General features: G+C 40.9%; 1 protein-coding gene across 2 annotated transcripts in view; it reads left to right on the forward strand.

Moving 5' to 3' along the window:
• DYNC2H1 (dynein cytoplasmic 2 heavy chain 1) overlaps positions 1-25,712 on the forward strand; it is a 6,555,988-nt gene that overhangs the window by 3,613,724 nt on the left and 2,916,552 nt on the right. For both annotated transcript variants that reach the window (XM_044072582.1, XM_044072581.1), the window contains one exon: positions 22,430-22,538. In XM_044072582.1, coding sequence (XP_043928517.1) covers positions 22,430-22,538 — 109 coding nt within the window. The remainder of the gene's footprint in view (positions 1-22,429; positions 22,539-25,712) is intronic.

Below are 25,712 nucleotides of genomic sequence, written 5' to 3' on the forward strand. Positions count from 1 at the left end.
TCAACATCAAGGAAATAAGAATCTTGATCTTTGACCTACAAATCTTCAAGGCCCACCTCCTTTCAGGAGTGCTGAGATGGTACACAGACAACACCATGGTGCTGAGGTACATCAACAAGCGGGAGGGACAAATTCCTACTTCCTATGCAGACTGGTTTTGTATGCATGGGAGATTGCTCAATAGAGTCAGGTGTCTCTCCTAACCATCTACATCCCCTCAGCCCAGGATGTGATGGCAGATTCTCTAAGCAGCTCCATGACTCAATCCCAGGAATGGATGTTAAACAGGGATGTGTTCTTGGATTTGGCCCATTGATGGGGCACACCTCAGGTAGACTTGTTTGCCTCCCCCATGAACAGACAACTCTTGACTTACTGCACCAGGATATTCACTCCTGGGGCGTGGAAAGTGGGTGCTCTTTCCTTTCCATGGAAGGGGATGTTCACATATGCATTCCCCCCTTCCCCTCTTCTACAGAAAGTTCTACTGAAAATTCAGAGAGAACAACCAAAAATCTTGTTGGTACCCCCCTCTTGGCCAAGACAGCACTGGTTCCTCCTCTTACATCTTCTAGCCAAGGGCTGTCGCCACAAGTTACCCCTCAGAATGGACCTACTCACACAGGAAAAGGGAACTCTCATACACCCTCAGATATCCACCTTGAACCTAACACTATGGGTGATAGGGCGTTAATCCCCTTCAGACACCACTGAGGACGTGCTTCAGGTTCTGCAGGAGGCCAGAAAACCCACTACCAGAAAATCATATCTATCAAAATGGAAAAGATTTTTGACTTGATGTCTCAAACATGACTTACAGCCACTGTCTGTAGATCCTCCAGTGGTTCTGTCTTACCTCTGTGAATTGATGAACAGTGGCTTGTCATATTCTTCCATCAAGGCACATCTATCTGCCATCTCCGCATGTTTACCTTTGACTCCTCCTTTGGCTTCCAGATTGGAAGTCAAGCTTTTTCTAAAAGGAGTCCTGCACATTTGACCCCCAAGGAAACCTATCCCTCCTCCTTGGGACCTTAACTTCGTGTTGGAAAAGCTTACCTTACCTCCCTTTAAACCAGCTAAGGACTCCACACTACAACACTGCACATGGAAAACTGTCCTCTTGGTGGCTATTACTTCAACTAGAAGACTTTCTGAACTACAAGCCCTCATGGCTTCACCCCCTTTAACAGTTTTCCATAGGGACAGGGTTTTCCTGGATACTAACCCACCCTTCATGCCCAAGGTAATTAATGAATTCTCCCTCAATGAGGCCATCAGTTGGCCTACTTTCTTCCCTTCACTGCAATCCTCTAGTGAAAGGATACTCCACTCCTTGGATGTGCATAGACAACTCGGATACTATTTGGCTAAGATGAAATCCATTCGAAAATCAGATAGGCTCTTTATCTCCTGTCACCCAAGACCAAGAGCTCTGGGTCACCCTGTTTCCAAGCAAACTATTTCTTCATGAATTTCTAGAGCCATTACCTTCTGCTACACAGCCAGTGGTAAGAGGCTTCCTTTCCCAGTGAAGTCACACTCCACTAGGGCTGTGTCCTCTTCTGGGGCTTTCTTTAAAGGCTTGGATACAGCTGCCATTTTAGAGGCAGCTACATGATCATCTGTCCACACTTTCACCAAACATTACAAATTGGATGTCATTTCCAGGTCCAGAGCAGGTTTTACCAGGGCTGTTTTGCATGGCCTTGTGGAAAATACTTCTGTTCCTCCTCCCAATCCTACTGTAGCATGAGCTTTGGCACTCTCCCTCATGTAATGAATACTGCAGCATATGAATAGAAGGACATAGTATAGTTGTGTAATATCTTACCATAACCTTAGATGTCCTTGTCTTCTATATGCTGCAGTATAGTTTCCCACCCTGCCTTCCCCCCTGATACTTGGTTGACTTCTGGGTACTCAGTCCCTTCAGGCTGATGCCCGGCAGCATTAATTTCTGACGTAGGTGCGTGCGGACATCCAGTTTATAACCCAACATGTGCTTATGGCTGACATACGCTGGGTGATGCAGGCTGTTGCATGTACCTTCGCAGTAGCATTTATCTTTGGTAGAATGGCCAGACGTACAAGTCAACTGGTGGCGGACTCCCTCATGTAATGTATACTGCAGCATATAGAAGAGAAGGACATCTAAGGTTATGGTAAGATTTTACATAACTATATAGTATTTTGTATGGCTTGCTAATGATCTATTTTTTAAGAGCAGTTTCAGTCCTAGCCTCATCTAAAAACACTCTAAGTGCTGGTCTTTCACTTATGTCTCCCCTTTTATGTTTGCATGTACTCTGTTATTAGTCACTGGTAGAGAAGGCAGTGCCTAACCAGCAGTCCCAACTTTTGGTCTCATTCCACTCTTAATACCTTTCCCACTCTGTTTGCTCCCAAAACCCTGGTTCCTTTAATAATTTTTCGTAGTAAATTCCAGACCCTTTTTACCTATTTTATATACCCCTGCTTGCAGTCATTCCTATTGGTAAAATCTTCTTTCACCATCCCTTTGTTTGCTTAGTTTTTAGAATATGTTCTGCTGATTTATAAATATAATGTTAATAATATATTATATTGTATAATATTCTGTATGATGGTTGTTCTCCTTAAGGACCTGCATTCAACATCCTGCTCTCTCATTTCTCAGACTCTGTCTATATCATTATTCCTTTCCACTTTGATTTATAACACTCTGCTTATGTTATGTGCGTCCATTTAAACACACAACTCTAAAGTCTCCCTTCGAGTCAGGTAAACCATAACCATCCTGTTCTAAGATGGGAATCACATTATCCCATTTAGCTCTTGCCCTCTTCCCTTTATTTATTTTATTTTATTTAACATTTGTTGACCGGGAAAGTCCGACTAGGTTCCACAGATCCTGTTTTCAGCAGAGGCCCGGGGAGAAACGCTCCAGAAGCATGTCTTTAGAATGTGGGAGGAAACCGGAGTACCCGGAGGAAACCCACGTGAACGCAGGGAGAACATGCAAACTCCACACAGAAGGCACCCCAGCCGAGAATCGAACCGGAGAACCTCTTGCTGTGAGGCAACAGCATTAACCGCTGCACCACTCTTTGTTAATCACGGTTCAAAACTTCTCTCTTGGCTGATAAAAAGCTCCTGGTCTGTATATAAAACTAAAGGGATTGAAAAATTTTACTGCTTGTGTTTTACTTTCCATAATCATAATCAAGAGCTTCCAGACTTTTATATTATCCTTTTTTCTGACTTTTCCCACATATCCTTCGCTGATGTGACATAATTCTTTTTAATTCATACACATAAATACTCCATCTTGTGTCCTTATAAGTAGGGTTATTACTGAACCAATTCATGTGTGAGTACATATTTTGCTGATGTTCTTCGTGTTTCACTGTTGCAGTCATTACATTTGGGTAATCTGTTGGGAGGTTGCCCTCAGTCGGCCTGATTAACAAAATCTTTGGTCCTGCATCGGTTGCTGTCCCTTCTTCCATGACATCAGGTTGTCTGGGGTAAAAAAACATGCAGCTGACACCATTTTCCCCATTCTTTCTTGCCGCGCAGTGCCCGAAGCAGAAGCAGTTCACACGTGCCGGTCGGCAGACTCCTGAAATTTTTGTTTTCGAGTTTCAGAACCGAAGTCTTCAACCTAAAGCTAAGTACCCCATTGGGGAAACTTTTTCTTGCTCCTTACCGATGTCAGTAAAAGTTAATAATTGTATTACTTGTGGGAAGCAAATACCTCATAAGGATTTCAATTTGTACTGTATTCCTTACGTAGGCCCTCACCACAACGTGCCTTGCTGTCGGTTTTGTGCTAAATTTAATCAACGTACTATTAAGCGTCAGTATATTTTTGCATCAAAATATTTTGGCTCAAGATTTAACTATTCAGACATGTCATCAGTTAGCAATCCAACTACCAGAATACATAAAAAACGCAAAGAAAAAGACAGAGACAGACCGTCAAGGTCCAAAACCGACGATGAAGCTTCTCCTAAGCCAGTCGCCGGTACTCAGTGAGGCGCTTTCACAGCCCCTGATACCCGCTACTTTTGATTCGCAGGCCTCTACTGAGACACATTTGGAGTCCGGTATGCCGCGAGATACTTTAAGTATTGAACCCGCGGATATCTCCACCTTAGATGGGTCTGGAACCACTGAGCAGGCACCGACTTCTGAGGGTGTTTCCAGGCCTAAAGATTTGTATAACAAACGTGCACAAAAACCAGAAACTAAAACTAAATAAAAATAACAAAAAGCAGAAACAGGCAGATAAAAACGGCATGGACTATTTATTACTGTAAGCGCTTTCAGCCAAGCAAATGGTCAGCCTTCATCAGGCATCCTGTCTGATGAAGGCTGAGCATTTGCTTGGCTGAAAGCGCTTACAGTAATAAATAGTCTGTGCCGTTTTTATCAGCCTGTTTCTGCTTTTTGTTATTTTTCGAAAGATTTGTATATTAAACCGACGCCATCTTCAATACCTAGGCCAAAATAAACTTCTATGTCTAAAAAAACGACGTTTGGGCTACGTGCACAGGCTCCTATGCCTAAAAAAACAAATAATCAAAATGGCTGAGGATTATTTACTTTGATCAGGGGTTCCCATCCCCTTCCTGCTAAGAGGCTTAGACAAGGCACTGACTATAAATCATCAGATTAGGTTTCTATTTCTTCTGATTCCTCTTCTGATCAGGAATTATCTATTCCACCTTATGAGGACTCTGATGCAGAAGATTCCATCCCTTCTGCCTCTCCTCCTGAGGATTTTTCTTTTGGAGAAACTTTGCATACCTTAAGGGAACACTTTCACTGGGAGAGTCAGGATTTTTCAGAATCTAAAAAGAGGCTTAGGGATTTCCTCCTTCTTCCTCAACATAGGCTTTTGGCTATACCTCCTGTTCTGGACATTGTTGATTATGTTTTTCTCAGAATCCAGCATGGCTCCTGATTCCCTGCCTCCTGCTCCTAGTAAGCCAGACAGATATTATAGGGTTCCTGACTCCCACAAATTCCTCTTTAAAAACCCTACTGCTGACCCTGAAACCATTTCTCAGGGTCCCAAGGGCATTAAGGCTTCTACTGCTAAAAATCCTACCCCTTCTGATAGAGACTCCAGGGCGCTGGATAGATGGGGTAAGAAGGTTTACACGTCTGCAACCTTGGCAGTCAGGGCTTTAAACTGTCGATTTCATATGCTTAAATATCAGCAGCATGTCATGGGCATACTTAAACAGAAAATTATGTTGATTTCTGACTGTGTGGAAAATAAAGAGTTGCAGGATTTATTGCATTCAGCTGAAAAAGTTGGCAAGCATACTTTGCAATGTGGTTTTGATTCCTTGGAGACCTATTGCAGGGCCGTTGTCACTGGATCTGTGATAAGCAGGCATGCTTGGCTCAAGTAACAAAATCTGCCTAATCATGTTAAAGCAAAATTGTTGGATGCTCCTTTACAACATGACATTCTATTTGGTAATAAGGCAGAAGTTGTTTTTAAAAAGATGGAAGATAAAGCTAAAGCTATGCAAACTGTAAAAGATTTCCTACAAGTGCAGCCACCCAGGTTCAGTAGGCACTGGCCTACTAAGAATTGGTCCTTTCCAGTACCCACCAGAGCCGCTCGGGTCAAACCCAGACACTCCAAAGGCTCCAGGTTTCAGTCACAAGGAACTTATAGAACAAAACAATGGGGTGCCTCCACCTCCAAATCTGGAAGTAACAAGGCACCTTCCTACAGTAAACAGTCTCAATGACTTTCCTCTGCACTCACCAAGCACTTACCTTTTGGCCGCCCCTTTGGGGGGAAAATTGGCACTTCATGCACGAAACTGGCAACTAATTACCCAGGACAAGTGAGTTTTAAATATAGTATCCCAGGGGTACAAAGTTCATTTCCACATGTTGCCAATCCCAAATGGATGGCCAGATCTGCCTCCAAATCAGTGGGCAGAGGCCCAGAAACAAGTTATGTCCCTCATGAATATGGGGGCTATTCAACCAGTACCAGAAAAGGAAAAGAGACAAGGTTTTTATTCAAGACTTTTCCTGGTACCCAGAAAAGACAAATCATGGCGTCCAATTCTGGACTTTTCCATTCTAAATACATTCCTGGACATTTCAAAATTGAAGATGCTGACTCTACAACAGTTACTGCCTATGCTAGGCAAGGATGCCTGGTTGGTAACACTAGACTTTAAAGAGGCTTACCTGTATATCTCAACCAGGGAATTTTGCAGAAGATACCTCCGCTTCAAAGCTGGCTATTTGCATTACTAGTTCTCCGCACTGCCCTTTGGCTTATCTACTGCGCCCAGGGTCTTCACAAAGTGCCTGGCACCAGTAATTGCATTTTGCAGACAAAGAAACATTCAAATTTATTCTTACCTGGACGATTGTCTAATTCAGGCAGAAAACAAGGAAACTCTTCTAAAACATCTGGCATTTGTAAAAAGACTTCTAACTTGTCTAGGGTACACCATAAATGAAAAGAAATCACAACTGGTACCCTCTGAAATAATTACATTCCTGGGTGCAATCTTGAATACAACTGCCCAGATGACTTACCTTACGCCAGAAAAACAAATTCAATTGATGACTTACTTCAAACAAGTGGCCCCAAAAACCCAGCTATCTGCAAGACAAATTCTGCAGGCCTTGGGGTTCATGGCTTCCTGCATTCTAATAATTCCATATGCAAGACTGTATATGAAGAAACTTCAGTGGTACCTAAAAAGCTTATGGAGTCAACATTGTCACAGCCTGGAAACAATGATTCTTATCATTCCTTGCCTGCAGCAAGAGTTCCTATGGTGGGCAGAGGCCTGCCACCAAAACAAGGGACTGTCATTCATTCCACCCCCTGCCACCCAAACCCTGACTACAAACACATCAGATTATGCTTGGGGGCTGCATCTGACAGGGAGATGCATTCAGGGCCAATGGAGCCCAAATCATATGCACCTACATATCAACCAGAAAGAGATGCTAGCTGTACAGAATGCTCTGACAGTCTTCAAGGAGTATCTTCATCCAGGACAACTACTGATAAAGACAGACAACACCACAGTCATATGGTACATAAACAAGCAGGGGGGTACCCATTCCTACCCCCTTTGAAAACTAGCCATGGCTTTGTGGAACACGGCCTTGACTTATCAAATACATCTATGGGCTCAATTCCTGCCAGGAAAGCAAAATACTCTGACAGATGAACTAAGCAGAAATCTTATGGACCCACATGAATGGAAACTGGATCCACAAATCTTCAGCATGTTGACACACAAATGTGAGAGCCCAGACATATATCTTTTTGCCTCAACCCAAAACTATCAGTTGGACAAATTCTGTGCAAGAATTCATCACAGAAAAGCTTGGAAAGTGGATGCTCTATCCTTCAGCTGGAAAAACCTATCAGTCTATGCCTTTCCCCCTCTGTCTCTGCTATCCAAGGTCTTACTAAACGTCAGACAGGAAAAAACAAAAATTATTCTGATTGCTCCAGACTGGCCTTGCCAACACTGCTACCCGCTCCTATGCAATGTTTTGCACCTTCCTCCATGGTACCTGCCTCAGACACCTTATCTACTGTTTCAGCAGAACTATCAAATTCTGCACACTCAGCTCCAAACTCTGAATCTTGCAGCATGGCTAATCAACTAATTTCACCAATTACATATCTTAGCAAACCTGTGATGGATGTCATTTTGGAGGCTAGAATGCCTAGTACTAGAAAATCTTATGCTGACAAATGGAAATGATTCTGTGCCTGGAACCAAGCACAAGGAATAAACACAGCAATGCCCAATATTCCTCAGATTCTGCAATATTTAACTGAGATGCTTCACAAGGGCGTATCTTTTTCTTCCATAAAAATCCATGCCTCTGCCATTTCAGCTCATTACAACACAGAGCCTCCCCTCTTTTCTCATCCCCTGCTAAAGCAGTACCTCAGAGGGGTCAGAAATGTTAAGACCTCCCAGGAGAGCACCAACTCCTGCATGGGACCTCAATTTTGTGTTGGAAAAACTCACTCTTCCTCCTTTTGAGCCCACTGCTACTGCAGACTTAAAATTTCTCTCTTGGAAGACAGCTTTTCTTTTAGCAGTCACTTCAGCTAGAAGGATTTCAGAACTACAGGCTGTCATGGCAGTGGAGCCTTTTATTATCTTTTACCCAGACAGGGTGGCAGGACCAATCCATCCTTTACGCCTAAAGTGGTATCTAGTGTGGTTCTTAATCAGACCATTCATCTGCCAACCTTCTTCCCAAATCCACAGAACAAGGGTGATCAGATTCTGCATTCATTGGATGTACACAGACAACTAAGATTCTACTTAAACAGGACAAAATCTCTAAGAAAATCTGAGCAATTACTGGTGGCATTTGCTGCAGGGGCAGAGGGGAAGGCTATTTCAAAGCAGACTATTTAAAAATGGATAAGCCATTGTATTAGTTTCTGCTACATGCACCATGGTAAACCTGTCCCCAGGGGGATCAGATCCCATTCCACCAGGGCTGCATCTAATTCAGCCTTTCTCAGAGGGGTACCTACCAGAGACATTCTAGAAGCTGCTACCCGGAGCTCAGTTCATATGTTCACCAAACATTACCATTTATCTCTCTTCTCTAAATCCAGAGCAGGCTTTGCCACTGCTGTCCTGCAGGGCCTTATAGCTTCTCCTAATGCTGTATAATTCCATCCTCCCAACCATAGCTTTGGGATTCTACCCAAATGTAAAGACTGCAACAGTGAAACACAAAGAACATAGTACAGTTGTGTACACTTACCATAAATGTAGATGTTCGAGTGTATTCACTGTTGCAGTCCTGGTCCCTCCAGCCCCCTGTTTTTCTCTTACTGTACCTCTTCTTTCTTTTACTATGCTTAAAAGCCTTTTTGGTGTATTTGCTTTTATTTGGAGGTATATTTTTTGTGTTCTAAATTACATGCATATATATATATATTTTGCTCACCATTTGGGGGGCACCTGACATATGGGGCAAGAAAAACTGATGACAGTGGCGTTGGGTGCATGTTTTATACCCCTGGTGACCTGACGTCATGGAAGAAGGGACAACAACCGACGCAGGACCCAAGACTTTGTTAATCAGGCCGACTGAGGGCAACCTGCCAGCAGATTACCCAAAAGTAATGACTGCAACAGTGAATGCACTTGAACATCTACATTTATGGTAAGTGTACACAACTGTACTTTATCTTTATTAATTTTATATCCCAAAAAGGCTTGAAGCTATCTCAAAATGTTCCATAACACCAAAATTCCTTTTTTGGATTTTTCTAGTCGAAAAAATATCTGCAAATAAAGCTAACTTTTCTTGAATGCTATAGAATTTATATCCTTGAATTTCTGAACCCCTTATTTTCATTGCCAGTGGCTCTAAATATAAAGGGATGACAAAGGGGAAAAGGAAAGCTTCACCTTTGTTCCTGTATTCAAACACAGTATGTAAGACAGAAACCCCCTCCGACCCTTCATATAGCCTACTAATCTACTGTATTAATTTTATCAGGGAATGCAAATGCTCCCATTACCTTAATCATGAAATCCTCTAGCTGACTGTGTCAAATGATTTTTCTGCATCAGTTCCTGTTAACAGTAGCAGTGTTTTATTACATTCTGCTATCTGGATCATCATTGTTCTATTAATTTCAAATGTTTGCCTGTCCTGTACAAAACCACATTGATCCATATCTATCAGTTTTGGTAAATTTGTGGAAAAAAGAAAATGGTTAAAAAATGGAGATAAGTGTTTCTGGAAAATGATTATTCATTCTATACCATGCTGAAAAGAAGCAAGGTCATCCCAGTAATCAGCAGGGTCAAAAAGAAACATCTTTATTAAATGATCACTTATGACATAGGCAGCCATACATTTATATAAATGAAAACAAACCATATTGACATAATCCCAGTTGCAAGCATTTTACATCACAAACCACACTGACATAAACTTAGTTGCAAACATTATACATCACTTATAATCTACCCAGTCATTGTCAGTCAAACATTACATAGCTATTTCAACTCCTGCCTTCTTTTAAACTGCATCCCCGTATGTATTGTTCCCAGATTTCCCATTTTTCCTATGTAATTTGCTCCTACCCTGTTTTTAAATATGCCAATTCCATTGTTTTATCTCTGTTACTATATTCACTACTTCTAGTACAGTTGGTTTAGACTTTGATTTCCATTTTCTAATTAGACTCTACAAGACCTTACTATGTCTAGGCGATTCTGATTCTGTATCATAGCTCATCTGTATCATAGCTCATAAAATCATTTCCCTAGTTAGAGCAATTTGCTCACCCAGTATCTCTGAGAGAGTAGTCTGCAGGGAATCTTTAAACTCTGCCAACTCGTTACACTCCCAGAAAATATGTTCACAGTTACCCATTTCTTCCCCATCACACCTCTAACATTTGCTGTCTACCTGAGGAAAAATTCTCTGGAGCTTACTTGGGGTATAAAAATATCTGTATAAACATTTCCATGCAAAAACTCTAAATCTTTTAGATATTGTTGCACATTTGGGAGACATACATATATCCTTCCATCGTTTCTTTGTGAAATGTTTATACAGTCTCTCTTCCCAATCCTTTCTAACCTCCTCTGATTGATTCTTATAGTTATCATGAAATAATTTATATGCTCTACTAGTTATTCCTTTTTTAATGGCAGCTTCTGTAGTAGATTCTACTAAATACTCTACGAGTGCTGGTCCTAGGTTTAGGACCCCTATTTCTTTTTTTTTAACTATACTCTGATCAGTCCTTGATAAGGAAGGCAATCTCTAACCTGCAGTCCAAAGAAATTCTTTGCATCTTCCCATTCTATCATATTTCCCTCTCTGGTTATTTGCTCCCGATACCTTGGTTCCTTTGCCTCTTCTCTCAGAATATTCCAGCCCCCTATTGTCTATACCCCTTATTACAGTCATCCCTATCACCAGAATCTCCTTTCTTCATTCCCATGTTGGCTTAATTGTTAGTATACTTTCTGCTACTTTATAGATATAATATTCTGTATGATTATTGTTATTCTCCTTAAAGTCCCACATCCAAAATCCAAGTGTCTCTTTGTTTTTTGACCCCCCCCCCCGTTTCATCATCATTGCCTTCCACTTTGAATTGTTGTTTTCTGCTTGTGTTATGTATAGAAGCCTTAACTGTGTAGTTCGGAAATACCCCTTCAAATCCGATAATATCAGTCTTCCCTGTTCTACTGGGAGAGTCAGCTTATCCCACTGGACTCTTGCCATCTTCCCCTCTCAGATAAAGTCCTTCACTTCTTTATTAATTGCTGTGTAGAACTTCTCCTTTGGTTGATAAAAATATGCCTGACCTGTGTATAAGACTAATGGGACTAAAAACATTTTAACTGCTTATATCTTACTATCCGTATCCATATAACAAAGCTTCCATCGTCTCAGTTTTTGTATTATCTTTTGTTTATTTTATTCACACATATCCTTAGCTGCCACACCAGAATCATTTTAATCTATATTTCTAAATATTTTATTTTATCGTGTCCCCATAAATATGGATATTGCTGAACCAGTTCATATATGGGTACATAATCTACCACTACTGCCTTTGTTTTAGCTTCATTAGTTTTGTATCCCAAAAAGATCTGAAACTGTCTCAAAATGTTATACAACACTGTAGTGTCTCTTTGATGTTTTACCAGGTATAAAATTATATCCTCTGCAAAACAGAGCTAGCTTTCCTTGACTGCCATACCAATTATATCGTTGAATTTTTGAGTACCTTGTTTTCTTTGGCAGTGGTTCTAAATATAATGCAAAAAAAAAGGGGAAAAGAGGATACTCCTGCCTGGTTCCTCTGCTCAAGAAGAAATTATCAGAGAAGGACCCCACCCACTTTCATTTTAACCTCCAATCCCTCCTATATCTTCCTAATTAACCTTATAATTTTTTCAGGAAATGCAAATGCTTCCATTGTCTTGCTCATGAAGTCCCAGCTTATTCTGTCAAATGAATGTTCTGCATCAAGACACACCAACAACAATGGTATTTTCTTACACTTTGCTTCCATCTGGATCATCATTGTTCTGTTAATGTTAAATGTTTACCTCGCCTCCAGAAAACCACATTGATCCAGATCTATCAATTTCAGCATTACTTTTGCCTTTCTAGACATGAACACTTTATAATCATGTTTTAGTATTGAAATGGGCCTGTATGAAGATGGATCTTTACCATCTTTACGTATTACAGCTATCACTGCTTTCTTCCAGGATGTTGGTACTTCTCCTCTTAAAATAATGTTAAACAAAACCTTCCAGATCTTTATCAGCTTTTCCCTCATAGCTTCTGGTTATACATTGCAATTTTTATCTCATCTTCTGTTATCCTAGCCATTATTAATTGAGCCTCATCTACCTCTAACCTTGGCATATTTAATTCTTCCATAAACATTTCCATTTGTATCTTTTTTTGATTTTAATTTTTTTTTCTGATTTATACAGACTTTCATAGAATTTTTTAAATATTTCTAATACCTGTACATGTTCTCTAGTTACCTTCCTTTCATATAAGCTCCCTAAGCTTGTTGACAGTCCTTTCTGCTTTCTGCTGCATGAGTCATTTTGCTAAATGTTTTTGTGCTGTAGTGTTATAAAAAAAAAGTTGCTTAACAACAATCTTTCTAAACTCATGTGTATTATTGAGGTAATCCCTTATTTTCTGCTTAGCATTCTGCAGCTGATGATCCTCTTGTTTTGTGAGATTCCCCCTATTGTGTAATATTTTAACATTTGTTAGTCCGTCTAAATAATTATTTCTACTTCTTAACAATAGTTCCCTTTCTTTTATCTCCACTCTGTTTATAAAGTCCAACTTAATTTTATCCCACTCCCTAGCTATATTTTCAGAAGTAATTTCTATCTTTTCAAATAGCTCCTGAATAATCTCCACTACCCATTCCTTAAATTCCTCTCTTTTCATGTCTCTAATTTTTATTACATTACCCAGTGTTATTGTAGTTATTATTGGCACATGATCTGAAAAAGTTATTGGGTGCATATCAAGACCTTCAATTAAATGCATATGTTCCTGTGAAATGTAAATTCTGCTTAGCCTAGCCTGGTTTTGGTATCTTGTGGAAGAATATGTAAATTTATTCTCAACTCCTGTTACTGAATTTGCATCTTCCATGCCAAATGTTTTCATAAATTTCTTCAAAATAGCTACCCTCCTTTGTTATATTTTCCCTTCTGGGCCCCCAGACACATCTTCACTGCCGCACATCAAATTCCAGGCCCCACCTATAAGTAATATTTCTTGTGGAAAACTGATTATTTCTCCCAAAATTTTCTTAAGCTCCATTATAGCAGTTTCAGGTGGAATGTAAATACATGCCAGTGTAATCCTCCTCTCTTGCTAGTAGCCCCTCAGCACTACAAATCTGCCATTATTATCTTTTTTTATCCTGTTCTGTCACTGTTGGAGCTCCTCTTGCAATTAATATAAGTACTTCTCTTTTCTATTGTCCCAGATATTCCACTGAATAACCACCCTGAAATCCTTTCTTTATCAAATTAACATGTTCAGGTCTCTCCAAGTTTGCTTCCTGTAGTATAGCTATTTGCACTCTACATTTTAATATAGTTCACTACTCTTTCATTTTTGTATTTATCTGTGAGACCATTGACATTTAAAGCCATTACAGAAAGCATCATTGTATTAACAATTTATTATTCCTACCTTTTATGTATAACAGCTTTATTGTTAAATGTGTAGTTCTAGCTTTTGTGTTGCATGCATATAATGTTTGGCAGGTTGAACTGTTGTTTCTTGTCATATCCATCTGAGCCTATGTCACATCTTTCAAAACTTTTTGTTTTATTGAAAGCCCTGGAAAAAATGAATACACCCCCAATACCCCCCTAAAACCTATTAACTTAATACTAACACAGAAAACTGTGTACATCTTCAAATATTGAAGTTTTACCCTCCTAATAGAAACAAATGTCCCACACTGATAGTCACATTCAGACTTGAGTTAACCTAAATGAGAGGTTATCCATGCTAAGAGGCATGGTGTAGCTGGTGCTTCTGCTAAGTGCGGTCTAGTTTTGTTTCATCTTTATAGCTCTCCCAGCAGGGAATTCACCTGAATGCATTCAGAGAACATTATCTCCTAGCCAATTTCTCTTTATCCGATTGTAGACATTTTTTCTTTATCAGATTGTCTGCATGGAGACATGAGGGCCAGATACAGAATAAAATTATAACGACTTACAATATTCAGTACTCTTTTTCATTTACTTGCTTTTTCGTAGAACATGTTACTAGATCAAGCTAAGGGCCTTAATCTAGACATTGCCCCATGCAGGAATGAGAAAAAGGACATTCATTTTTATTTTGTCATGATCTTGTAAACAAGACTTTTTTTTCATTGCAATGCCTAGGTTTCTTAAAACTGAACAAGGAGAAAGAGAGAAGAAGGGAGAAAGAAAAAAAGGAGCACCTGTTTACAATAGTATCTTCATTATGCTTGAAAGCAACTGAGAACACTTTACTTTATAGCATACAAAGAAAATCATACCCTATAAAGATAGTAGTATTGGGAAAACAAATTTGTTTTACTTCCAGTTAACTTTCTCCATCCTGTCCCCCCCCCAAGTATTTTCCCAAACATTAATGACCTGTAGTAGAGTATATAATTTAGAGTCCCCCACAAGTGCAGAAAAGTCCAGTATTTCCAAATTTTCTTGTTCTGTCATATTTCACAGGTATCATTATTGCTTTGTAATCCCACTTCTGTCAATTTCGTAGTTAATGGTTTTATTTCTGTTCATTTCCATTACCCATATTCTGTTTCTGCTTCATTTCCGACATACTCTCAATTCTTCTAGTCATCTCTCATGCTCCCTTCCTTCTCTCCAGTATTTTCTATTGAAACATTGGAAAAGGATTCACTAGCAGAGTGTCTCTGTGGTCTTTTTTTTTTTTTTTTAACCAGAACAAGAAACCGACCTGTTTCACAGCTCACTTTTTGTTGGACAAATTTTGTATTTCCTCCTTAGGATGCACTTCATTAAAAAATGATTTTGTCCCTCCAGGGAAGAATATCTTGAAGATAGCTGAGCACAGCAGTTTGAATCTCATGCCTGCTTTCCGGCATTCCCTAAATAGTGGAATACATTTACTCCTCTTCTTCCTGGTGTTCAGTGAGTAGTCATTCTCCACAAACACTATGCTGTCTCACATTTTTAGTACTTTCAACTCCTCCAGCTAATAGAATTGTATCTTTACTGTTAAAGGTCTAGGTTGCTTTCTCAAAGCAGGGTTTGGGGTGTACACACGATGTGCCATTTTATTTTACAACTCTTGCTGTGGAATAGCAGTCCAGTTGCTTATTTGTGCTCTCATAAAATTAATGCAGTCAGTTCCTTCCATATTCTCCTGCACAGCTGTAAATCTCAGGTTTTCCCTATGTGCTCTGTCCTCTTATTCTCTTATTTTTTTAAATATGTCTTCTTGAGTAGTCTCATGTTCAGCCAGCCTTTTCTGTATTTTGACCTCTGATGTTTGCACTTTTATCACCTCATTTGAATACCTGTTTAAAGTTTATTCCATTTTTCTAGCTTTCTGATTTTTGAGTTGATAAACTCCATCAGTGTTTGTTTATTTTAACCAGGCCTGTATGTGGTTGCCTTATGCTTTCCTCTAGGTTACTGGAAGTCATGTCTGGAGCTTGCACTGCTTTTTTTGAACAGCTGCAGCACTTTTCCCAGTTTGTGTTTTTTCCTCACTTTTTGTACCTGATTTTCCTTCAGGTCCTGTGTAATTCATTTTCCATGGCCTCCAGGCAGTGCACTTACTAGCCAGTTATTGAAATTTACCCAGAAACACAAAAGTCCACTGGCCTTCTCTGCTGAGTTTCTGTTTTCACACTGGGAAAGCTGGAATTAAGTTGTTACTATACATGAAGCCATCTTAGAAGTCCTCCAGGATGTCTTCTTCTTAGCATAAAGCCCTGCCTCACGTATTCCCTGTTGAGCCTATTCTTTCTCTACACTGGGTATGTACCCAACACCTGGAGGAAGCTGTTGTGGTACTCTTTCACTGATTTTGCATTCCATTCCCCCCTATCCTTTGCTGAAGTTCTTGGTCAGAGTCTGCATGTAATGCCACATTGTCTGCATACATCAACTTTCTTCATTAGTTAGACCTAGCAGCAGCATTTGTTAATTAGAAGAATGCATCTTTGTGGAGCTAATAATCAGTAGTATTTCCATCATACACACCCTCTGTCCAAACCAGTTTGGATTTGTGAAAAGGAAGTTCTGCCTACTAATCCTGGTGAGATTCTTAAAAAGTCACTGAAATACTGGATGATGGCATTTAACACAATGCCACACTTTGGCATTATGTTGAAAGTGCCCCAGTTAATTATTAACTCTTATGTAATTCACTGAATAGGAAATTTATTGAGAAACTGAACTCAGTTAAATGTTTACCCTTATGTAATTTACTGAATAGCAAACTAGTTCTCAGAAAGGACCCACTCAATCAGGGTTGATGGTGTACCCTCCTCAAAAAAAAACAAAAAACTCACCAGTGACATTCGACAGTGTTCTGTTTTGGGGACCATTCCTCTTTACCATTTACTTCCCTGATATCTCACTGACATCAAAGGTCTCTGGCTAACTAAATTTGTCATTGACTGCAAACAGAGTTATCAACAACATACATGATGACATCCATATCCTCCAAAAGAGCCCAACCTACACAAACCACATTGTGCAAGGCTACAGTTTTAAGCTTTGTCCAAAGAATGGCAGAATTGTTCTTTTTGGGATGCAAGAACACCTCTGCTCCTACATCATACATGATGTCTCCCTCAAAATAGATGAAGTCATAAGACATCTAGGTGCATTTATCAACAGTAAACTGTTTGTTGCTCACCATGTATCCAGTGTCATTAAGAAAACCTTCTTCCTAGCACAGTTAGTAACTACCCACCAAGTCCAATGAAGTTGGTGTGTGTGTGTGTCTGTCTGTCTGTCTCTGATCAGAACTTATAATATGATATAATGTAATGCAATATATAATATAATATAATGCAATATATAATATAATATAATATACTATGTCTTGCCATGCCCCCTTGGGAATGTATTTGTTAAGACATATTACCCAAGTTGTAAAACTACAACAGTTCCTCAGTAGACATATTTCAACTGAGAGCCCTATGCCTTCATTTTCTCTCCTCCAGACTTCTTCGTGGCAACTTCTGTTTAACATAAATGGCTGGAAAAGACCCCGTCTTTCTTGATCTTTTACATGTTTGTAAAACAAATAACATCACTAATGCACTTTCTGGATATCTAAATCTACATTGCAATATTAACAGAACCTGTTGCTACATAGTCCCTCAAAACCTACACCACTAAAACACACAGAAAGAAACACAAAACACACAACTACATTAGCTGAGGCTCTCAATAAAAATCTCTCCAAGCAACAGGGACCTCCAAAGCAGAAACGCAAGCAATCCCCACCCCCCAACACAACCCAAATGACACATAGCCCACAAACTCAGTGTGCTACTCAACCACAGCCCATAAAGCATAACAACATACCCAACACTCTAGTCATAAGTGACTTTATAGTCAGGCACACTGATGTTCCACTCACCAGGCTAAACAAGGAGAAAATTACTGTCAGCTGCCTGTCGGGTGCCAGGATCCGCCACATAATGCACTCACTCAGGTCACTCCACAATAAGTACAGATATGACTCTGTCATTGTCCATGTTGGTGTGAATGACCTGAGATGTACCTCCCTGGACTACGTGAAGAGACATGGAGGAGCTGTTCAGTCTTGTAGCCCAGGCAGGTATAACCCTAGCCCTGAGCAGGCATCCTGCCATCACCCAGAATGATACCACAGTACAAGGACAAAATGACTTCAACAATTGGCTAAGCTTCTGGTATCATTCTAAGGGGATCCAGTATCTGTCTGGCCTGGGATGACATGATCGACAGACCATGATGCTTTGCCAGAGATGGCCTGTACCTGTCGCCCTTGGGATTCCGGATACTGGCTAAGGCTCTTGCCACCCCTATAGTGCGTTTTTTAGGCAAGGTTCAAATGACAAATTCACCACCGTAACAGGTACAAGCAAGCAAAATCTGAGGGTAATGCTACTCAATGCTAGAAGTCTAAACCTCAAAATGCACTCACTTGAGGCACTCCTTAAAATGGAGAATATCAACATCTGTGGAGTAACATAGACCTGGTTCAAGGCTCCAGAGAGCACCCCTGCTTTACCAGGCTTTAATTCATACCACACCTTTCAGCCACCTAACCTGGACCGAAACACTAAAGGTGGAGGCATGTCCATATTCATAAGGATATCCACACCTCCAGGCTAGTTGCTCAGCATAATGCATCCGAGATTATCCAAGTGCAACTGCCTCTGGGCAAGACCGCAATCCAAATTGTAGGTTGCTACAGATCCCCACCATGCCCCAGGATTCCCACTCCTCATTTCTTGATGCACTGGAAAATATTACGGTACAACTTAACACCCTGATATTGGGCGATTTCAACTATCCCACCATTAACTGGGAAAACTACTCATGTGCCAACTCTTTTGCTCAACGTTTTCTGGAATTCATAAATTCCAATGCCTTGGATCAACTTATCCACACCCCCACCAGGGGCAGCAATATCCTAGACCTGGTCATTACCAACATGAGCAACTGGTGTTCCACATGAGAGGTCAATTCCTCGTTGGTCAGATCTGACCACAAGCTAATCACCCTAGACATTCACATCCTGCCCCCACCCCCCCTTTAGGGAAACCACCGTAAAAATTTCTCCAAAGCCAACTTCAGTCTTCTTAAGAAAGAAGTGGAAAACTTCATGACACCCATGCAGACGGGCAATAGAGGTACGACTGCTGAATCCTACACAAATGCACTTTATAAGTACTTACACAAGTACATGTATTGTGCAATCCCTAACAGAACCAAGATGCTATCCTCCAAAAAAAGGAAGCCAATCTGGTGGTCCCCTGCAACAAACAAACTCTACAACAGAAGAAAGAAACTGTTGCAAAAAAAGAGTAAAATCCCATGATTGGAGGAACTCCCTGGTCAGCCTCAGTAAGAAGCTGAGATCCCTCATAAAATCCTCCAAAGCTAGTTACGAAAACAAAATCGCCACTGATTTTAAAGACCGCCACAAAGCATTCTATAGCTATGTCAAGAATCTCAGTGGCAACACTCAGATCTGCTCTAAGTTACAGCACAATGTCACTAAATATACAGAACCAACTGATATTGCCAACATCCTGGCAGATAGGTTCAGTGCTAACTTTACCCCCCCCTCACCCCCTAAAGGGTCCATCTCTATACCGGAAGAATGCAAAGTTCCTGTAATCATGGCTGCACAGGTAAAAAACACACCCTCTAAAGCTAAGAACACAGCACATGGGACCTGACAACATCTCAGGCTGTGTTCTACACGAACTACAGGACGAACTGGCACACCACCTAAGTACCATGTTCAATCATAGCCTTACCTCAGGGTCTGTGCCCACTGAATGACAGACAGCGGCGGTCATCTCACTCCACAAAGAGGGAGCTACCCCCGGACCCCGGGAACTACCGCCCCATTAGCCTGACGAGCCTGGCCTGCAAGGCTATGGGACGTATCATCATGGAACTTATAAACAATTACATTGGTAATCTCCAAACTCTGGACCCCACCCAGTTTGGGTTTGTAAAAGGCAGATCATGTCTCCTAAACCTGATAGACTTCTTTGAAGCGGTCACCAAAGCCATAGATGAGGGGAAGGTGGTTCACACAACTTATCTAGATCTCGCCAAGGCTTTCGACACCATCCCCCACTCTGAAATTATATATGAACTCACAAAACTAGGTATAAATCTCTATGTTACAAGATGGGTTGCCAACTGGCTCACTGACAGAACCCACACTGTGAAAGTATTCCAAATCTGACTTCAGACCAGTGACAAATGGAGTACCACAGGGTTCAGTCCTTGGTCCTCTTCTGTTTGGTATCTACTTCTCTGAAGTACAGGCTAACACAGAAGGTCTTTGGCTAACTAAGTTTGCAGATGACTGCAAACTAGGAGCCATAATCGAAACTCCTAACGATGTGGACATCCTACAAAAGGGCCTTACTGAGACAGATGCCTGGTGTCAAAGCCATGGCCTCAAGCTCAATGCCAAAAAGTACATTGTCATCCCTTTTGGTAAAACTCTGTACCCAAGAACTACCACATAGGCGGTGGCCTACTTAACACCAGAAGTGTGATAAGAGACCTTGGGACACAGGTGGACAGTAGTTTCTCCTTTGATAATCACATCACCACAGTAGTCAGGAAATCCTTCTACATGGCACACCTCATCACAAAAGGTTTCTTATCCAGGAAAAAAGAGGTCATTGTTCCCCTCTACTCGTCACTCATTAGACCCATTATAGAATACAGCGCCCCTTTTGGTATGTATCTCGCAAGACATCTACAACAACTGGAAAGGCCGCAGAAATACCTCACAAAGAGGATTACTGGCCTCAAACAGATGCCCTACGCAGACAGTCTCAAAAAAACTCCAGCTTTACTCCGTCGCATATCGCCTACTCAGAGGAGATCTCTGCCTAACACACAAAGCTATGTCAAACCCAGTTGGACACGCTCCACTTAAAGAAATTCCAGTCCCTCCGAGCTACACGCTCTAGGGACCTAAACCTTGTCACCCCAATAAACAGAACATGCTGGAGGGATAGATTCCTGTCTCGGAGACTTCCCATACTCTGGAACAGGCTACCTATCTATATCAAACAAAGCTCCTCATTAGCAGTCTTCAAAAAAAATCTTGATGATTGGATGGAACATAGGAAATTCACCCCGGGGATCACTTCTGTGGCTCTGCCCGACAGGGGCACAGGAAAATAATTTTCTTGGGTGGCAAAAGCCAGGGTACTTTTTTGGCTAGGTTTATATAGGCCCTAGGGCCAGTAGCCTAGTACCTACCTATGAACCTATAGAATAAGCTCTTTTACCATAGCAAACAAAATAACTCCATAACTCTCTCTAAATTCAGCCTTGATGAGTGGATGAAGATCCGTAAATTCATCCGTAGTCTAGCTCCTGAATAGTAGCAGCATGAAGCGAGAATTGCAGTGGGAAGGCTTCTAATGGTCTTCTCGACTAATAGCCTGTTTCAGACATGTGAAACTGGTGTGTTTTGATCATGACAGGGAAGCCCAAGCTATTAAACAATTATTTAAGAAAGAAATTGCTTACTTTTCTTAAATAGTTTTGTATAATGGCACTTCAGTCTTCTTCTGTGTTCTTCCTTGTTTACTGTTGCGTTGTACATGTGTATGGGACTTGGATTCCCATACCATCGTCATTGCAATGCAGGAGAAACAGTGGAGCAGAATGGACTGTCTGTAGCTTTTTTTTTTTCTTTTTTGATGTTTAAAAAGTCAGGGTTTTATGATGAACAGTGGAGAAGTACAAGGAAAATCGGATATGTTACAGTTTCCTGATGTTTCTTGTGTTTTGCTGTCCCCCGGTATATACTAGCAGAAAGTGTGGCTGCCCAGTGGTATTTCAGCGGCCAGACTCTTCTTGGTTGGTATATGTTCTATTTACAACAGGCATGTTGATTAGGGTGTCCAACCAGCATGCTTTTTTTTGAATAGCAAAAGAGCAGTCGTCATATAAATTTTTACATAATATATATTCACGTGCATGCACACATATACATACACACACACACACACACACACATTTATTATCGTATTCTCCTTTGCTTCTCTACTATCGTTTATGTATTTCTGGTTCTTTTCAAAGAAAATATCCATTTGAAACATCAACTTTAGGCATTATTTTCCATTTATAGTATGCTTTCATAACCCACTGAGCCCATGTGTACAGGAACTCTCAAATGCATATCTGTTTTTGTACCTATCTTGTAATATATTTATTGTGTAGTAGTTCTTGCTCATGGAATTGTAATCCAGGCCTCTGCAGAAAATAGATACAGACCATTTCAATGAGCAGCATTTTTTTAGAACAAGTGCAAGTATATTATTGATTTGTTGTTTTATGTTGTACTTTTAGTACGCTGTGTGCAATTGTATTGTTTATGGATAATTATTTATAGTTATAGTATAGTAAGCTGACTTGACTCACAGTATGTTAGTCACAGAATGAGTTGCACATTGAAAAGTAGCTCTTTAAAGATTCACTTCTGAATATTAATTTTGTAAAACAGACATACAGCACAACCCATTTTCTTTGTGCTGTAAGCTGTATAGAATGTTTTCTTAAAGTGCAAAAATTAGGTTCACAGTTTTTGCAATTCTCATTGTTTTTTATCATAATTTTAGGTTATGCAGCTTGCAGGAATTGAAGGGCAGCAAGTAGTGTTACTTCTTGAAGATTACCAGTTTGTGCATCCATCATTTCTTGAAATGGTTAACAGTCTTCTTTCTTCAGGTAGGAAGAAAGTGTAACATGTTCTGTATTATAAAAATAAAAACAAACAAGTGTAACAATGGTCAAAAACGTTATTGATGGTGCCAGGAACTCGTTTTTTTCTAGTGTATGGCTATTGCCATTTGTGTTTTTATGTTATCACGTTATTGCTCTGTATTGTGCTTGTTCTTATGGTGCAAGGTAGTTTTTTGGTGCAGATAAAGAAATTCCGACTTGTATTCAGGATAGTGATGTTGATTTCACTGTCATTTCATTCTCTCAGTACAAGTCTGTATGGTATTCTCATTTCTTGTCAATTCTTTGCTGAGACATGGATTCTTGAAAATTTCTAAAAGATCTGAAACGTGTGACCGCTAATATGTTCTTGTCCACAGCCATCACAGTTAGATTTCTTATAGGTATATCAACAAACAAGGAGGAGCCCATTCTTACTCCTTTGTCGAGAGGCCATGAGAGTTTGCCAGTGGGTGACGTCTTCACTCAGTTTTCTGATAGCAATACACTTCTCAGGGTCTTCCATTGTTCTTGTGGACAAATTGAGCAGGACCATTCTAACTCCTCATGAGCGTTCCCTCAATCCAGCAGTGGCAACTTTAATTCTTCACTGCTGGGGCCAACCTTGCCATGATGTATTCACCTCCTATCTCAACAGCAAATGCAACAGTTACTTTGCTCTGAACCCCCCCCAAAAAGTCAATCACCAAGGAATGTTCTGGTCCACAGCTGGCCTGCTTTATGCTTTTCCTCGATTACTACTCATGATCAAATTCATTCAGAAAGTCAGACAATGCAAGGATAAAGTAATCTTCATTGTCCCTTTCTGGTCCTGACAAACATGGTTGCCTTTCCTGTGGCCTCTACTAGTACATCCTTCTTGGATGCTGGATTAGTATCCATATCTGCTGTCTCACCCTTCTGGATTACCTCCTCCTGACCAGACTACCATGAAATTAACTGCTTGGTTTCTCTGGTTTTGACTGTAGCCAGAGATGCCAGGCTTTCCAGTACAGTTGTTGAGATTATATTGGCTTCCCAGAAGCCTGCTGCAAAAAGATTTATCAAAGCAAATGGAAAAGATTTTCTATTCCCATCACCTCCATCTTGGAATTCTCATCTGTTGTTTTTCGAAAAGGTTCTAGTTATTCTGATATTAAAGTTCAACTGGCAGCAATTTCGAATTTTCATATTGGACACAACAACACATGTTCATCGTGTTACCCTGCTGCAGTCATCACACTTGGGGTTATCCTGTCGTCAGGCGGTCCCGCAGTCGGCCGGAATTCCAAAGTCTTGGTCCGACATCGGTTGCTGTCACCTCATCCCTGACGTCAGTGCGCCAGGGGTATATATATTGCAACCGACGCCATTTTCTTCAGTCTTTCTTGCCGTGCGGTGCCCGAAGCAGAAGCAGTTCGCAAGTGCCGGTCGGCCGACTCCTGAGATTGTCGAATTCGAATTTCAGACCGAAGTCTTCTATAAAGCTAAGTACCCCGTTGGGGAAACTTTTCTTGCCTCAGACCGATGTCAGAAAAAGTTAACAGTTGCATTTCTTGTGGGAAGCAAATACCTCATAAGGATTTTCATTCTTACTGCATACCTTGCCTAGGCCCTGATCACGATGTCACTTCTTGTCAGTTTTGTGCTAGGTTTAATAAGCGTACTATTAAAAGGCGATTTGATTTCGCACGATATTTTGGTAGAAAATTTAACTGCAACTTGCCGTCGGAGCCATCGACTACCGGCGTGCACAAAAAACACAGGGATAAGGACCGACAGCCCAGGCCTAAGCCAGATTCTGAGGCCTCGGTTAATCCGGTCTCCAGTACTCCAGTTCTCAGTGAGGCTCCGACGCAGAGCCCCTGACTACCACAGATCTGGAACCCGAGACCGCTATGGATATTTTGACGGAATGTACTTGGCCGACGCAGCCTTTTACTTCAGGCCCTTCCAACGACTTAGCTTCTAAAGACGTCGGTGCTACAGAAACGCCATTGGTTTCTGAAGGCGTTTTCAGACCGATGACTCTCACCATTAAAACGTTTTCTAAGTCTAAGACTCTTTCTAAATCTAAAAAGACTGCACTTCAGTCTCCTGTTCAAGGCCCTATGCCTAAGAAACAGATGCTCAAAATGGCTGAAGATTTGATTTCTCTTATCAGGGGTTCACAGCCCCCTCCTGACAAAAGGCCTAGACAAGAGGAAGACTCTGCTTCCTCTGAGCAACTGTCCATTTCTTCGGATTCCTCTGAGCACCAAGATTATTCCTTCTCTCCTTATGAAGATTCTGATGCTGAGGACTCTATTCCCTCAGCTTCTCCTCCGGAGGACTACTCTTTTGGGGAAACCTTACACACTATGAGGGAACATTTTCACTGGGAAGGTCAGGACTACTCTGATTCCAAGAAAAGGCTCAGAGAGTTTCTCTTACTCCCCCAACACAGACCTCTAGCCATCCCACCTGTGTTGGACATTGTGGATGATGTCTATTTAGAATCCAGTTTCAACCCAGACTCTCTTCCTCCTGCTCCGGCTAAGCCTGACAGATACTACAGAGTACCTGATTCCCACAAATTTCTTTACAAAAGCCCAGTAGCTGACCCAGAGACTTATCTCCCAGGGTCCCAAGGGGGCTAAGGCTTCTATGGCTAAAAACCCAATACCTTCTGAGAGGGATTCCAGAGCACTAGACAGGTGGGGGAAAAAGGTTTACACCTCAGCCACATTAGCTATGAGGGCACTAAATTGTCAATTTCATATGCTTAAGTATCAGCAATTTCTAATCTCTCAGTTAAAGCAAAGGATAACCTCCCTTCCCCAACGATCTGAATTGAAAGAAGTACAGGATTTGTTGCACGCCACTGAGCAGGTGGGCAAACATACCTTACAATGTGGGTTTGATTCTTTGGAGGCCTCCTGCAGAGCAGCTGTCACTGGATCGTTTATACGTAGGCATGCTTGGTTAAAGGAACAAAGTCTGCCTGATCATGTTAAAGCAAAACTACTAGATGCTCCCTTACAGCAGGATGTTCTTTTTGGAGTTAAAGCAGAAGAAATTTTAAAGAAAATGGAAGATAAGGCAAAATCAATGCAGACAGTCAAAGATTTCCTACAAGTACAACCCCCTCGCTTCAGTAGAAACTGGCCAACAAAAAATTGGTCCTTTCCAGCTACTGAC

This window comes from Protopterus annectens, chromosome 5.part0 (genome assembly GCF_019279795.1).
Source record: "Protopterus annectens isolate FY-2018-M chromosome 5.part0, PAN1.0, whole genome shotgun sequence".
Taxonomy (NCBI): domain Eukaryota; kingdom Metazoa; phylum Chordata; order Ceratodontiformes; family Protopteridae; genus Protopterus; species Protopterus annectens.